At 36.7% G+C, this 16,943-nt stretch overlaps 1 protein-coding gene across 7 annotated transcripts in view; it reads left to right on the top strand.

Moving 5' to 3' along the window:
• Positions 1 to 1,699: 1,699 nt before the first annotated feature.
• Positions 1,700 to 16,943, top strand: part of ZMYND11 (zinc finger MYND-type containing 11) — a 114,434-nt gene continuing 99,190 nt past the window's right edge. For 2 of the 7 annotated variants that reach the window (XM_083378437.1, XM_083378436.1), the window contains exons 1-2: positions 1,700 to 1,987; positions 2,245 to 2,396. In XM_083378437.1, the coding sequence (XP_083234563.1) occupies positions 2,362 to 2,396 (35 nt within the window). In that variant the 5' untranslated portion in view covers positions 1,700 to 1,987; positions 2,245 to 2,361. The remainder of the gene's footprint in view (positions 1,988 to 2,244; positions 2,397 to 16,943) is intronic. The other 5 variants (XM_083378440.1, XM_083378439.1, XM_083378441.1 and 2 more) reach the window with 4 other exon arrangements.

Raw genomic sequence — 16,943 nt, 5'->3', positions numbered from 1 at the left:
TACTTAGGAATATAAGTATTCTTTAACAATGAAGGAGAGTATTTGCAGCTCAGGGTTGAAATGAGGGGCCTTTGGTGCTCTCTGAGCTTGCTTGTTTTCTTGCAGACATTTCATTACCCTAACTAGGTAACATTCTTTATGCTAGTAAAATAATATTTTAATAAACAGATTTCCCTTTTTTACTAACTCAGCAATGATCAGTCTAGATGATGCTCTATGAATACACTTCTTTTAACATGCTTATAAAATCTGAAACAAAGCAATTATTTCACAATTATTTTTGCACATTTACAGATTATGCAAGTCAGCTATAATTCCTATAGTTAACCAACTTTTAGTTCAAAACAAACCCAATAGTTTAAAAATAGTTTTGCAACAGATAACTAAATCAAGTTTTACATTTCTCCTAATTATAACCTGGTTAGTCTTGATATTACCTCAATATTCAAAAATATCATACAGCCCATCTTAACAGGGTGACTGTTATCCTATTTCTGTCTAATTAACACCTCACACATCCCCCAACAAAACAGTAAAAAGTTTATCAATTTTCAACCTACAAAGTGAGTCCTGCATGGAAGACTTGCCATTCATCACTGCAGTGACTCAGAATGCAGTACATATTAACACTGCAATTAAGAAGCCTACATCATCATACATTTTATTTGCAATAAGAAAACCCACCTATTTTAGAAACCTGTATATTAATTCTGTGCCAAAATCAGTTTCATAATTTTGCTAGTTCTTTATCTTTGTAAAAGAGGCTCCATTTTTTAAAAAAACCTCTAAAGACTGAGTGCCATTGTTTTGTGTCAATGACTTCCATAATTTTCACGATGTGCAGATTTGAAAAGGGTCCATAGGAATTTCTTCACGATTCAATGCACTGAATTCCTTTTGATCGAATGGAATAGCACACAGCTGGAGAGGCGATAATCACGCAGGCAAATGACTGTTCAATGAAAGGCAACCTTTACACATACCCCTTGGCCACCTATAACCACAGAAGTGCAAAAGCACAACACCCCAGGAGTTTCACCAAAATTCTCTTCCTTTGAAAGGAATTTCACAATCAAATCTTCTTCCATCAAACAGAATGATCACAGAATACAGATTTTCCCCCTCCCGGCAGTTACGATTTCCTCTCTTTATTTAAAAAAAATCACTGAATTGCATGGGATATATTTTCAAAAAATATCAATAAATTTGGGTTTACCACACTTAGAATGTAATCATCTAAATGATTGCATCATTTTAATTATTGTCACCTTTAAGTTGGTCAAATTTGTTAATGCCTAATGATCACCTTAGCTTTTTTAAAAATTACTTTCCACCGCAAAGATAAGAAACCATGAGTACAATTCATGCAATGCTTAGAAACCCAACGATCCTGGTTAATTCTTTGTACAGAGCATAATTGCTCTTTACTGCTTCCAAAAATCTTGCAATTTTGGAAATCACGGAAGTATGATTTAAAAAAAAACATCTTCCAAAATACGATGGCAAGAAACGAACTATCTTCCCGTCATCTCTTCATATTGCAAATTTAGAGTATCGCAACTCAGTAGAGATCGTTCGAATAGTTGGAAAAATTGCCTTCTAGAATACCATCCATATCTCTATGCTACATTTGAGAGAGAGAGGAAGGGGAAAGGGGGGGGGGGGAGAGTGGAAACGAAGAAAAAGAAAGAAAGCCACGGCAACTCCATCAGACGCCACTAGAGTTCTCCTTTTTCCGAGGATCCGAGGCTGTATCCTAAATCCTGTTTATCCCAGAAAGCTAGAAGTGTGCAGACGGCCAGGAGCGAGGAGAGACAGAGAGGAAAAAAAAATTTCAGACACAATAAAACTCCGATGGGGAAAGAAAATATGTAGCAGGCGGAAGAAGCAGCCGCGGCCTGGAGCAGGAATTGCAAACTTTAACCTGGGCGAACTTCTTTTCCTCCGCCTGCAGAATCTGCAACTGGTAGAGACGCAGCCGGACAAGGTGAGGGACCCCGGCTTCAGTCGGGGTGGAAGAGAAGGAAGAAGAAGAGGAGGGGGAAAAGGGGGGGGGGGCAGAAGAGAAGGGACCGAGGGGAAATCAGCGAAAAAGCCCGCTTTTGCAATCCCTGCGGTGCAAATCTTGAGTGTCTTATTCCCTGGCTTGGAGGGAGTAAGGAAAGAAGGAGGGACGGGGGCAAGGAGGTAGAGGCGGCGGCTCGGGGTGTTGGTGAGAATTCTTGTTTTTTCTTTTAAAAATAGGATGGAGGATTATAAACATGGCGCCTTAAAAAAAAAACTACAAAACCCGGGTCTGCTAGAGTCAGCCGCGGGAGGGAGAAGAAGGTTGAATGCGACGGGGAGGAGAAATAAATACCGATGGGGGCAAAGATAGAGATGCAGCGGCTCCGGAGGTGTGTGTGTGTGTGGGGGGGAAGGAGGTTGCACAAAATCGGAATACAACGAGGGTGGGGGAAGAAGGCAGAGTACTAACCGCCTGGGGAGCAAGCCTACTGCATGGGAGGGGGTCTCTTTCTCACTCCACCTTTCCTCCTTTCTTCTATCACCCCGACCCGTTTCCTGGAACCCCGTGTGAATCCGGGGGTGCCCCTTGCAACCCGGAGCGGGAAAGGCTCATCTGTTCAGCCTAGCTCCCGCACGAGACGGGGGACTGCGGCGAGGAAGGGGCTTCCCGGACCGACCCCCCAACCCCCCCGCCGCGACGGCGGCCACCTGCGGGGAAGGGGAGGGAGGTCGCGGAGGAGAAGGGGTGTGTGCGTGAGCCCATCGCGAGGCGGGAGCAAAGGACGGGTTGGGGAGAAATTCCGTCCCCGGGAAGGCCTGCTCGGACGGGGAACCTGGGAGTCGCGTGACCGGAGAGGCCTGGGCGGGTCGCCGCTCTTCGCAGCCGCAGTCTTCTGGATGGGCCTCCCGCTCGGAGACGCCCGCGCTCGCTTGCTCGCCTCGCTGGGGCGGCTTTGGAGCAGGTCTGGGCCGGATAATGGCAGGCAGGCAGGGGTGTGGGCAAAGAGGAGGAAAGGCAGGCCTGAAGGGAAGGGGGCTTCGTGGTCTGGGCCGTAAAAGCCTCTCCGCTGGGCTCGGGCTTGGTTTAATCCTGGCTTAAAGTAGGAAGGGGAAGTTTTTGCATCCCTCAATAAAAGGGAAAGGAAAGAAGGTTGTAGGTAGCCTTTGGAAGTGGAAAATGGTGGTGGTGGTGGTGAGGATGTTCATAATAATCGATAGTAGCATCAGACTGTCTTGCTTTTGCAAGGATAGAGGGTTTGAACTCAGCCTGTCTGGACTTAAGTAATATGCCTCTTAGGAGGTTTGAAGGACACGGGTACCAACTCCCCCCCAAAAAACGAACCCAAGACGGGGGCAAAGGGAGGCACCTTCCAAAGATCTTTCTGACCTTTATAAATCGCTCACGGAGAGTTGCCTTAGTCTTTCCTGGAAAAGATTTTACTCGCTTTTTTATCAAATTAGTAGTTACTGCTAGTTGAGTCTATAATGGACTGACATAGTATATCTCCAGTTTAATGGATAGCAGATTTATGTTAATCTGGCTGAGTTGCTAATAGTCATTATTTTGTATTAATTAACACACTTTTGTTTTCCTTTTAAGGATACAGGGTTATCTAGAGAATAAAGTCCAAATGCCTAAGCCAGAATGAACTTGGTGGGTTTTGTTTGCTTATCTGTTCAATTTATAGCCCACCATTCCTTGAGCTTGCTAACAGTCATCCTTGTACAAGAAGCCTGGAAAAGATTGAACAGGTTGTTCTCTTGTGGCTGGTTGTGGGGATTGAGATTCCTCTGTCAGATACAATGATTGGGTTGACATGGTTTTGTGTTCTGATCCTGCTGTAAGGTTAAGAATTATTATGTGTGTCTAAAGATATAATAATGTTTTAGTAACGGATTGATTTGCTGTACACAAAGCCCAACCTTAGTGTTTTTACCATCTAACTAAAGCTGGACTTGCTTAAGTTCAACAGAGTTGATACAGAATTCTTCAGGGGTTGTAGCTTGTTGTGATCTGGATTGGATACTTGCCATTTATTTTTATCTAAGGGTGTTGTTTCCTTGTCCCCCACTTAATTAGGTGTCCTTTGAGAAGGAATTTTCTTACATAAGATCTCCATTTTAAACTACACTGAGCAGACAAGTAAAAAAATATTGATATACATGTTCAATTTTTCCACATGAAATTCATATTTAATCCAGGAGCTGATCCACCAGTGATGTGTTCATTGCAAACCTTTGTTTGCAATGAACACATCACTGGTGGAAAGCAAGAAAGCAACAAAACCCACATAATTAAATATAATATCAAATGAAGAAAAAATTAGATTTTTTATTATGTTGAATTTTTTTTAAAGAACAATGTCTCAAATATGAATTTCACTATCCAATTTTACCAGCATTAACCCATTTCAAAACAACAAATTGAATCTCTGTTTTTGTTTTCACCTGGGTTTGGATTCCAGCATCTAAATCCTACAAGATCTTTTAATTATGAGAATCATAAACAAGATAGAAATTTAGCAAAAAAATGGAGTTAGTTCTATTGCATTGCCATTATCAAATGTACAAAACTAGTGTTTGGAATAATAGGGTGTTAAGACGGACTTCCTTTAGTATCTGTGGTCTTATGAATATACTGTTCTATGTGACAGCTCATGTTTTAAATATCATTCCATACTGTAACCAAGTCAGGTAATGCTTGAAATCTCTCCATTTTGGGGGGTAGATTTATCACAGCATCTCTCCTCTCCAGGACTGAATTGGAAGCCCACTCTTAAAAGGTATAGCATTTCAAGAGGTCTTACAAGAATTTATGATTGGTCCTATCAGAGCCATGGTTGAAATCTGGAATAGGGTCAGATGGCTAGTTAATAAAAATCCTTTAATTTTTGCAAAATAGTTCTCAGTAATGAGAATGAAAACAACAAGGTAGATGGGTGGAATGCATTCTAGTAGATTTTATTCCGCTAGTCATTACTGACTATAGGAGGTGATGTCATCTCTGTTGTCCGAGGACATTTCCGTGGTGATGTGGTCGACATGATGTCATGGAGTACTGTTACCTTCCCACCGAAGATGGGTAGAGTGCATTTAAGGAATTATTATTTTAAAAATGTTTGGTTGGTTGGGGTTTTAATACATCTTAACTATTGTTTTAACCTTGGGCATTTATTTAATTCGCTTTTAACTTTTGTATCCTGTTTTTATTTATTGCCCTGTACACCGCCCTGAGTCCTTTGGGAGAAGGGTGGTATAAAAATGTAATAAATAAAATAAATAATAAATAATAAGCCCAGTTCATAATCAGCCCAGATAATAAAGAGTTGTATTCAAAAATTGGGCAATAGGTTGGACTAGAAGATCTCCAAAGTCCCTTCCAGCTCTATAATTCTATGAAATTATTGTATTGACTAGATTAGTTTCAGTTTGTGACATCTAAAAATTTGGAGAGTCTTAAGAGATAGGTAAATATAGACCAGTCTTTAATCTTTTGTGATTAAGGTGGTTTGAGAGGCTGGTGGCTTCTTGGCTATAAGCAGCAATCCAGTAATTTTGTTATTTTAATCCTAACCCTTACCCCAATTAAATAATTTCTGTTATTGCTATACTATATTTTTTATTAAAAGATGTCAAGTAAATTACAATTTTAACAGTACTATCTAGGATACATTAAATCAATAAAAATAATGAAATAAAATGATAAAGATCATTCCAGTATTCTCCTCCTCATTAAATTTTCTGTAGATCAGCTCTAATTTCAGAAAGTGAAATGAAAACAGACATTCTGTCTGAAAATTACCTTGAGTTTGGAATATTACATAAAATTAAAGTTTCAACAGAAGATTTTACATTACTGCAATTTGACAACTCTCTTCAATGCTAATAGATAAACCCTTTAAATATATATTAAATATATATTCATAAATATTTATGAATTGGGTAGGCTTCTATTTTCTTTATAATTAATAAATGGCAAATGTAACTGTTGTGTAGCTAAAAGATCTAGCAGACATTTTTTTATAAAATCAGTCCATATCCTACAATCAAAAGGTGAAATTAATTTTTGACCAGAAAATTGTTTGTTTTGATTTGTTATAACATGTGAAACTTGTTTAAGTTGTTTTCTTCATAGTTGAGGGGCTACTTGCCCAATCATAACCAAGTTTTCATATGTCTTTTGGACTGGCAATCTAAGTCTTAGGTATTTCTATCAGATAAAACATGAGAAAAACGAGATAATTCTGCAGGACATAAATTAACTTGACACTTTTCAGATTGGCTTCAAAGTAGGCTACAAGCCAAAGATTGCCTTCCTTGGCCTGATGAGTGATCTCTGTCTGATAGTTAAGAAAATAACTCTTTTAGTACTTTATAAGTTTTCAGTGATTTTTAATGCCATCAACTATGATATCTATCCATTTGAATCCTTCTGGACATTTGGAATTAGGAGCACTGCTTTAAATTGCTCTAGTCTATTCACACAATCTCTCAGTAACATTTTTATGTTAGATACTAACACTGTTTTGCAATTGTTAATTGGCTGTATGAGAGCAAATAAACTAAAACTAAATTCAAATAAGTGTAGAACTAGTTGTAGAGGTGGCAGTTTATGTATCTCTTTGTTATAGAGCCAATTTGATCAAGTGATTAAGGCACCAAGCTAGAAACCCGGAGACTGTGCTTTTATCCCACCTTAGGTGTGAAAGAAGCCAGCTGGGTGATTTTGAGCCATTCTTTCTCAGTCCAACTCATGTCATAGGGTTGTTATTGTGGGAAAAATAGTAGGAGGAAGGAGGTCATCACCTTAAGTTATTTTAAAAATAATAAAGGCTGGCTGAAAAAATCCCTAAATAAATTATAGATAGACTTGTTTTCAGAAACTAGTATTTACTTTGAGAATGTTCCTCTGATTTCTTAGATTGAAGCCAGAATCATCATCTTTCACCTTTGGTCAATACTTTCACTTTTAGAAGGAAATAACCTAAAGTGATGTAGATATAAAATTGCCTCTGTAGATTTCAATTCAATTCAATTCTGGAAGAATTGAAAGAGACAATTCTACACCTGTCCTAAAAACATCATACTGGCTACCAGTTTGTTTTCAAATGGGATACAATTTGCTGGTTTGTTCTCTTTGAAATGTTATTTGGCTTGGGCTCAGAATTCCTGAGAAAATGCCTTTGTGTACTCAAGAAGTTTCTGTCCTCACCACAATTACTGAATTCATTTGAAGAGGTGTGTCTATACCTACCACAGGCTTATCTCTTGGCAACTTGTTCCAATTCTTGCTCCAGTTTTTTGGAATCAATTCTGAACTGAAAAAAAGTAAATTCTTTGCTTTAAAACTTTAAAATTATGGTTTTGGACAGGCATTTAATTTTTGATTATTTTGATCTATTTTAGTTTCATGGTTTTAAATTGCTTTTAAGGTTTAATTTTTGTGTGTGTAAGCTGTCAAGAGACTTTAGTACTGGTATTATACAGTCTCATACTATCTGTACTACTACTAATAGCGATAACGTTGTGTGATATATGAATGTATTTGGTTGGGCCTGACAGATGAAAACTGTAAATCTGAAGCATTTATACTTTAATTTAAATATTCTAAAACAATGCATGGTATGATTCTATTGATGTGGCCAATTGACTAGTGTACTGGCTATAAATGTTATGTTACAGCTTTCACTTTATAATAGGCCAAATCTGGGCTATTATAGTTCTAAATGATCAATTGATTTCAATACCGTAGAAAAAATCAGAAAAGTCTAACTTTGCCTCTTTCCATTGGTCATCCAGATTTTTGCACCATAGATATTGCAGGCTCACACTGTCTCATCCGTAATTTCTATTTGTCATCATAGCAGCCTTGGATCAAAGAGAAGCTTAAATTATTTAGGATTTTCATTAAGAGAGATTGAGGGTTCAAAGCAATGCTCCTCAGCTGTCTCAGTTCAGAATAATTTTTCTTTATGTAATACTGTCAGCATTTACATTTTGTTTATAGTATAAAAAGTGATAAAGTTTCTATAAGTAAAACAGAGTCATTGTCAACAATGTGGACAGATTGATTACAAAGACAGGAGTTCATACCTACTGTATCTGAGAAGCTGAACTCAGATGCTTTGAAGGCGTGTAGAGAATTGGAGAGAATAATTTGCATTAGAACATAATTTGGAGATTTAATCTCCAGAATCTCCATTTTAAATGTTTCTGCTGCTGTGCTTAGGAATGTTTTTATTCTGGTAAAGAAATATATGCCAATTTAATCTTTGGGAAGAAATTACCAAAATTTTTCCAAGAATCCCATACTTAAACTTATTGGAGTCTGCTCAAATTTATTGAATGTGGTGGAGGTGGATGACTTAACAATTTTTATTTTATCATTTTATTATATTTATCCAGAAAGTGTGAATATCTGAAGCAATAGATTCAACTAATACTTAGAATTCTTTTGGTCTTTCACTATGTTGTTCCAGGTGGGACCAAAATCTTTTTGTAGTCCATTTTTCCACCTTATTATTTGTTGTTTTAAGTTATTAGGGCTATAATGATGAAGCCTGTGTTCAAATACACTTTTCTATTATACAGTATCTCAGAAAGAGTTAGGTTAATGTGTTTAGGCATACTATTTATTTGGAAAAGATTTAATCGACAAATTAAGTGCATTTTTTTTAAAAATGAGTTCATGCAACTTTACAATAGGAATGTATATTAGAACAAATTAATCTAGATTAATTCTCTCAAATGGACGGTCACCAAAAGGTTGAAAATGAATAGGGATTATTCTATATATGGTATTTTTAAAGAGATTAGTAGTTTTTGTTACTGTATTTTCCTGGCACTCTCAATATAGCAAAATGAGGACTTTAAAATATTAGGGCATTAGGAAATGTTCCCTTGTTTATTTGAGCATAGTAGTATTAGGGTTTTTCATTACAGTTATTTTATAGAATTGGAAGGTGGAAAAAAAAACTAATTCAAAATGGTCTTAAAAGAAGTAGAAACACTCAGGATATCAAATTATTGAATATGTTACAGTATGGTTTGTATTTTGGTATTTTGACATTGGAATGGAGTCTTCTGCAGGTCTGGTATTATTTATTGTGACAAAGTAGAAATAAGATGGAAAAAAACTAGATGGAAAACTTCTGAAAAGTACCAATTATTTTTGTTGAATGTTCATCATTGTAACCCTAGCACTCTTATACATAGTAATCTGCAAATGTTGGTTAATCCTTTAGAGCAGATATGTCAAACTCACGGCATCATGTGATGTTGCGTAACGTATTGGCATGGTTTTGCCATTGAGGTGATGGGGTGGGCGCAGCTTCCGGATGATGCGTCTTGCCCATGGGCCAGCAGTTTGATACCCCTGCTTTAGAGCCAGTGATGATCTAAGAGAATACAGTTGGTTTGTGGAGTCCTTGGTGGAGAACTTAGTAGTTTTCTTACAGACATTTCATTACCATACTGAGCAACATCATCAGTGCTATGATGCTATGTTTTGTTTGCTTGCTTTACTATCTTAAGTTGGAAGTACAGTACAGTCAGGATCATTGTGTTTCACAGGCTTGCATTTAAAACATGCTGAACCATCAAAGAAATGATTACCTATTTGCTGTTGGCTTGCAGCCTTGCTATACTGTCAAATATTTTACATTTGAAGTAATAAAATCTACTTTTTAATAAGCTATTCTTTAGTAATCTGCATAGGCAGGCACCTATTTTTTGCTTATTATTGTCGGTACTTGCTGATTATCTTATGGTTTATTTGCAAATTATGTTTCTGTTTTCATTGTTGCACAGGAATTTAATTGCTCACTGCTGTTGTTACGTATTAGAAAAAAAGTGTTTTTTTCCTCATTAATTAAAAGCAGTATTCTAAGATAAATCTATTGTAATACAACCTAACACTGAAAAATAATCATAGCATTTCTTCGAAGGCAATGATGATAATTCTTATAACGTTGCTTATTACAGTTTTGTGCAGTAGAGTTTTGTCATTTAGTGAATGTTTGGAATGATAGTTAATTTTATTGGTTGCTAATTAGAATGGCTGTATATTATCTAAACAAGTTCATAAGACCAGCTTGGTCTGTTTACTGGTAGAAGGCTTAGTGAATTATATATATTGACTATCCTGATATCTAAAAAAGTGAATTGCTACAAAAGTAGAAGACAGGGAAATGTGTTTATGGACTGGAAAGATATGTTGCACTCCTTAGCAGGAACTTACGCTTTAGTATTACTTTATTTAATGGTTTATTTGATTTGATTTGATTTGTATCCCACCTTTTTGCATTGGTGATCACATAGCAGAAACTTCAGGAACAATACAATATGAATGCGCCTGGTGGCGCAGTGGTTAGAATGCAGTACTGCAGGCTACTTCTGATGACCTCAGCTTGGCAGTTCGAGTTCGAGGCTTATAGGCTCAAGATTGATTCAGCCTTCCATCCTTCTGAGGTCAGTAAAATGAGGACCTAGATTGCTGGGGGCAATATGCTGACTCTGTAAACCACTTAGAGAGGGCTGTAAAGCACTGTAAAGTGGTATATAAGTCTAAGCGCTATTGCTATTGCTAAATATGTTTTACTTGCCAGAGAAATGTAATGCTAATTTGTATTGGTAGGTATATTTATAGCCAGCCTCAAAAGTCTGGGTGGTCAAACACTAAATATGCTGTCTGGTAATGTTAATGTTAAGAATCCTCACAGAATAAGGTTGCTGTAAATTATATGTTTAATAATAAGAAGAATGATTTGTTTAACACATTCCTGGATGTCTTGCCTCCTTATTATCACTACATTTGGTGTGTTTAAAACAGTGTCCATCTCCCACAAAGTGCAAATTTAGGTCCAGCTTTTTCATTCAGGAATTTTATGCACTCTTCTAATTTTGGCTTCAACTATAAAGGCTAGTGATAAAATGTGGGCCTGATTTTATATATGGAATACTGGAAATGATATTTACTGTTCAGATCTACAAATTATTCTTTTTATTATCTTAGATTCATTAACATTTCTGTTAACAGCAGTTGATTTAATCTCATTTTTGCCTTATAAAATTATCAATAATAAAATATTTTTGTATTCCTCAGTAATTTTTAAATTTGAAGCTTTTGTTTGAGAGTGAAATATAAATTAGAACTTAATTTCAGTCATTGTTTGAAAACAAATATTTTTATTCAAGTTTATATTCCTTTCATCTGTCAAATTACCTGGACAGTTTACACTTGGTAACAATAACACATAGTTGCCAAAATGTGGATATATTAAAACAATGATCAGTAAAAGTGGCAAAAAATATGAGGCACAATGAACTTAAATAAATTACTGAAAATGTATCTGCCTAGGACAAAAAAGCCATATCTGTCCCTTTTTTATCATATGTATCAAGCAGGTCAGGTAGTATTAAAATAATCACTATGGAACTATAACACGATTTATTACAATTCTGTTTTCAGCTCATATATTTCTGTTCAAAATGAACACAGATTATAAGATTCAAACAATGGGCATTTTTCTTCCTATGCATTAGAATTTACAGAATTGAATTCTGTAATGTTATAAACTAGTATTATATTAAATTATATTAAAAGCCTTGGTCCAGCTCTTTAAAATGCTTTTTATATTTGGAATTTTTAGATGCTAGATTACAACTAGATAATCCCCAGCTATCATGACTAGCAAAATTGTGGCTAGAAGAGGGGTTTTTAAAGAAAAATATGTGATTTATACACAGTGCTTTTTTTGTAAAAAAAAAAAAGTGCCGGAACTCTCATATGTCATACAACCCACCTTGTCTACCCTACAGGGCTTACCTTTGTAGTTGAAAAAAAACCCTTCAGTTTTTAGTGTATCTGAAAGACTAGGATTTTGTTCAAGGTAAGCTAATACTATTAATGTTACCATGCACAAATTTTTTTGCTTATTTTAATTTTTGTTTCTGATTTGTCTTGCTGTGGTTTTTTGGGGGGGTATATTGTAAGCTGTAATTTTTGTGTGTGTGAAGACTGATGCAAAAAATGACTTAAGCAGCTCTGCTTTCTCCCTATTGCCTGTTATTTCCTTGCCACCTTCTCTCTTTAGTGGACCTACAGTTTCCTTGACTTTTTTCTTGTTATTAATATGTTGGAAGAAACTTTTTTATTATCCATGATTTCTGTTGCAAGCCTTTGTTCGTTCTGATCCTTTGCTTTCCTGACTTAATCTTTGTATATTCTGGCTCTTTCCATTTTTTGTTAATGTCCTTTTTGTCTTTCAGTTTGTCAGAGAGATTTTTGTGCAGCCATGCTGGTTTCTTTTTGAATTTCTTGTTTTTCTTTTTCAGTGGTATTGTACTGGTATGGGCTTTTATGATCGCATTTTTCAGAGTTTCCCACGCTTCTTGGGTTGTTTTTTCCTTTAGGACTTTTATTCATGGGATATTTCCTAGGTTCTCTCTGAATTTGTTAAAGTCAGCTCTTTTGAAGTTCAGAGCACTGATTGGATTGTTTTCTGTTGCTAGTGATTGCATTATATTAAATTCCAGTGTGACATGGTCACTTTCGCCCAAGGTTCCAGCAACTTCAACTCCCTCTATCACTTCTTATTAGTTACAATTAAGTGTAGTATGGCTTTACGTCTAGTTCCTTCTCCACCTTTTGCATCACAAAGTTGTTGGCTAGGTTGATTAGGAATCTGTTTGACCTCCTGTTCGCTGCAGAGTTTGTCTCCCAGTTGATATCTGGATAGTTGAAGTCTCCCATTACTATTGTGGTATGCTTCCTACATACATTTGTTAGTGGGTTGGCAAAGAGTTCATCTATTTCTTCTGATTGGTGGGTGGCCTGTAATATACACCTAGGGTAATGTCACTTTTTCTCTCTCTTATATTGACCCATATACATTCTGGAATGATTTTATCTTGGATCATGTACATTTCTGTAGATATGTAGTGTTCTCTTACATATACTGCATCTCCCCCTCCTCTTTTTGTAGACCTGTTTCTTTTGAACAATTTATATCCATCCATCGGTCCATTCCAGTCATGGGTTTCATCCCACCAGGTTTCTGTAATGCCAACTATGTCAAACCCACCCTCGTGTAGTTCGCCCTGTTTGTTCCCCAAGCTTTGAGCATTTGTATATAAGCATTTAAGACTTTTATGCCTGTCCCTGGGTATGTTTCCTGCATCTCCTGATTGTTGTTTGAATTTTTCTTTTTTCTCATCACTCCCTACCTCATTGTTTGATTTGTTTTCTTGGAATTTATGATTGGTTTTAGGTTCTATAGATTCTAAAGATAGGTCACCCTTCCCCCTCAATTTTAGTTTAAAGCCCTCCTGATGAGTTGGGCCAGTCTTTTTCTGAGTACATTTTTCCCTCTTTTCGTGAGGTGCAGCCCATCCCTTGCCAAGAGTCCTTCGCATAGGAAATGCAGTCCATGATCCAGAAAACAAAAGTTTTCTTGGCAACATTAACCCTTTAGCCAATGGTTTATTTCTAGAATTCTTTTTCCCTCAATGGGTGCTGGCCTTTCATTGGAAGTACTGATGAGAACACTACTTGTGCTGTTAGCTTCTTAACTTTATTGCCTAGTTGTTCGTAATCTCTCACTATTGTACTCAGGTTCTTTGTTGTGTCATTTATCCCAGTGTGGAGGAGGCGGAAAGGGTAGTAATCAGTAGGCCTAATTATTTTGATTAGGTTCTCAGCCTTATCTTTGTTTTCTGTTCCAGGGAGACAACATACCTCCTTGGATTGTATGTCTGGTTTGCAGATGGATGATTCCATTCCTTTGAGGATAGAATCTCCTATTACCAACATTCACTTTCATTTTTGGGGACTGCAGTCTGTTGTGCTTTTCTGTTTATGTCTGGTGTATTTGTTGATGTGACTTTTTAAGGTATAATGTACAATGTATTAAGATAAGAAAGGCTTCCCTAAAAATATGTTAGAACAGTGGCTCCAACCTTTTGAGTACCAGAGACCGTTTCCATGGAGACAGGGGGCATGGTTTCACGTGCTGCCTGCGTATAGGACTTCACTTATTTGTACGGCCAGGTTTCTGGTATACCACTGACAGGTGCGGGTCCAAGGAACGGGACTTGGGGACCCCTGTGTTAGAATAAACATTTTATCCACATAAGTCTTTAATATCCTTCCATGTCAAGTTTCATATTGTTCCTTAGTATATTCGTGCCTATATTGCTTCCCAATTTAGTTTTACTAGCGATGTGTATAATTTCATACAAAATTCCTCATGCAAATCCATTTCTTTTCAAGGCATTGCTTGCTTAATAATCTTTAGTTTTTGTTTAAGAAAATGTATGATATGTTATTAGACAAATGCTGTTGGGAAAAAATGATTTCATTAAGGAATACCACTTTTAATCTTGTGAATCCTAAGAAGCATGAGGTGTAGAGTCAGTTGATCAAAGTGTTAAGAAAGTATAAATATTCCAATACTTTGTACCACATTTTTGAAAACATGTTGCCATTATATTTGTATCTTATTATTACAGGCTGCAAGTTTGAATTGTAACACTTTTCAGTCTCTTAGACTTAGAGCAGTGTTTCTTAAACATTTTTCTCTCTAGACATTTCCCACTTTTAAAAATTATGGAGATTCCAAATATAGCTTTGTATGGGTTATATTTATCAATAAAAGTAGTCATTGTTGAATGATTGAATGATTACTTGTTTAGCAACTGCTCAGAATTACAGTGGTGCTGAATGATGGGGATTTACAAGGCTCTTCATAGTTCCATAGGTCCCTATGATCACATGAATGCGATTTGGGTGCATAGCAATCCCCTTGGTGTTATGACAATTGCAATTGTAATAGCAATAGCACTTATATATTGCTTCATACTGCTTTACAGCCCTCTCTGAGCGATTTATAGAGTCAGCAGATTGCTCCCAACAATGGGGCAATTGTTTACCCACCTCAGATGGAAAGCCGAGTCAACCTTGAGCCAGTCGGAATCAAATTCCTAACTGGGCAGAATAAGCCTGCAATATTGCATTCTAACCACTGCTACCACAGCTACCATAATCATATAATCGTGCAGTGTCCCATGGTCATGTAGCATCCCACAGTCTCCTGATCACCATTTATAGCCTTCACAGCCAGCTTTTGGCAAACAATGTCAAGGGCGAAGCCAACAGGAAATTGCAAATGAAGACCACATAACACAGAGCACTGCAAATTCTCTTAATGAGAGAAACTGGGAACTATCACAATTTCCGACATACATAGGCATGATCATGTTATGTGATTTACAATAGCATCACTTAGCAACAGATTTGCTAGTTCCAATTACTACTGGTAAGCAAGGCTAATCTGTATTTACCATCTTAAAAACTAAAATTGACATGTTTGCTGCTTTATCACTTCTCACAATTTGAGAGACTTGTAAGATTGTAATATTTTTCAACATAGGCTGGTAAGTATTTTTGATTTTGTGTCTCCGAGAGCTCTTCAAGAATGCCCACGTGTCCCAGAGCCACACTTTAAGGAACACTATTCTGGAGCATTTTTGATATTTATGCAATCATCTTTTCTACTCTGCATTTGAGAAATTTGATTCCTCAGTGACATAGAGATGAGTTGAATGTTGTCCTTTCAGCTGCTGGTTTAGGAAGGTTTTTGAACTGGCAACAGGACTCACAGCAAATAAAGAACAGGTATCATCCTTTTTATCCATATATTTGTATAATTATGGAACTGACACTAATAATGTAAATAGGTCCACTTTAGTGCAGTGAGCAGAATGCTGTAGTTTGATTTATTAAAAGGATACAATCTGATGCCAGGGAAAGCAGTCTTGATCTCTTCCAGAGATATCCTTTATGTGTAGAATATGTGTTCAGAATTATGAAATGTAATAGCTATGTTGTTATAAAGTATGACATTGTGTGGCCTTTTTGACTTAGCAGTTCCAGATTCCATCATTGGCTGAATCTTATATGATTGCATCATCTCATAGGCATGGGATCACTTTTTGCCAGCAGTTCCAATTTCTATCTTTAATTGAATCCTGTATGATTGCATCATTTCATAGTTTTGTGATTGTCATTTGCAACCTCTTGCTGGCTTTCCTATTGGCTTTGCTGAGAGTAAAGGTTGCATATGGTGATCATGTGACCATTACTGCAATGTCATAATTGCAAGCTGTTTTCCAAGCACCCAAATTGCAATAATACGACTCCAAGGAGCTATTGTAAGTATCCATCATTTAATCACTATGTTAAGTTTGAATGGTCACTGAATGAATGTAACTGTACATACTTTACAATAAATTTATATAGAGGTAGTCTCTGACTTACGATCATTAGTTTGTCGATAGTTATGATAGTGCTGAAAAAAAATGCTTAGAGCTAGTCCTCATACTAATGACTGTTGCAGCATCACATGATCACAATTCAGATGTTTGACAACTGGCATGTTTTTATGACAGTTACAGCATCCTGGGATCATGGGATTGCCATTTATGACCTGACAAGCAAAATCAATGGCAGATGCTGAATTCGCTTAATGACTACCGCAAAAAGTTATAAAATTGGGTATGATTAATTTAATGACTGCATTGTTTAGTGATAGGAGCTATAGTCATGGCCGAAATTGTTGGCACCCCAGAATTTTTTCCAGAAAATCAAGTATTTCTCACAGAAAAGTATTGCAGGAACACATGTTTTGCTATACACAGGTTTATTCCCTTTGTGTGTATTGGAACACAACAAAAAAAGGGAGGAAAAAAAGCAAATTGGACATAATGTCAAACAAAACTCCAAAAATGGGCTGGACAAAATTATTGGCACCCTTAACTTAATATTTGGTTACACACCCTTTGGAAAAAATAACTGAAATCAGTCGCTTCCTATAACCATCAATAAGCTTCTTACACCTCTCACCCGGAATTTTGGACTACTCTTCCTTTGCAAACTG

Source organism: Vipera ursinii (assembly GCF_947247035.1).
Source record: "Vipera ursinii genome assembly, chromosome: Z".
Classification (NCBI taxonomy): domain Eukaryota; kingdom Metazoa; phylum Chordata; class Lepidosauria; order Squamata; family Viperidae; genus Vipera; species Vipera ursinii.
The sequence above is the reverse complement of the archived record's forward strand: the minus strand, read 5'-3'. Positions and strand labels throughout refer to the sequence as shown.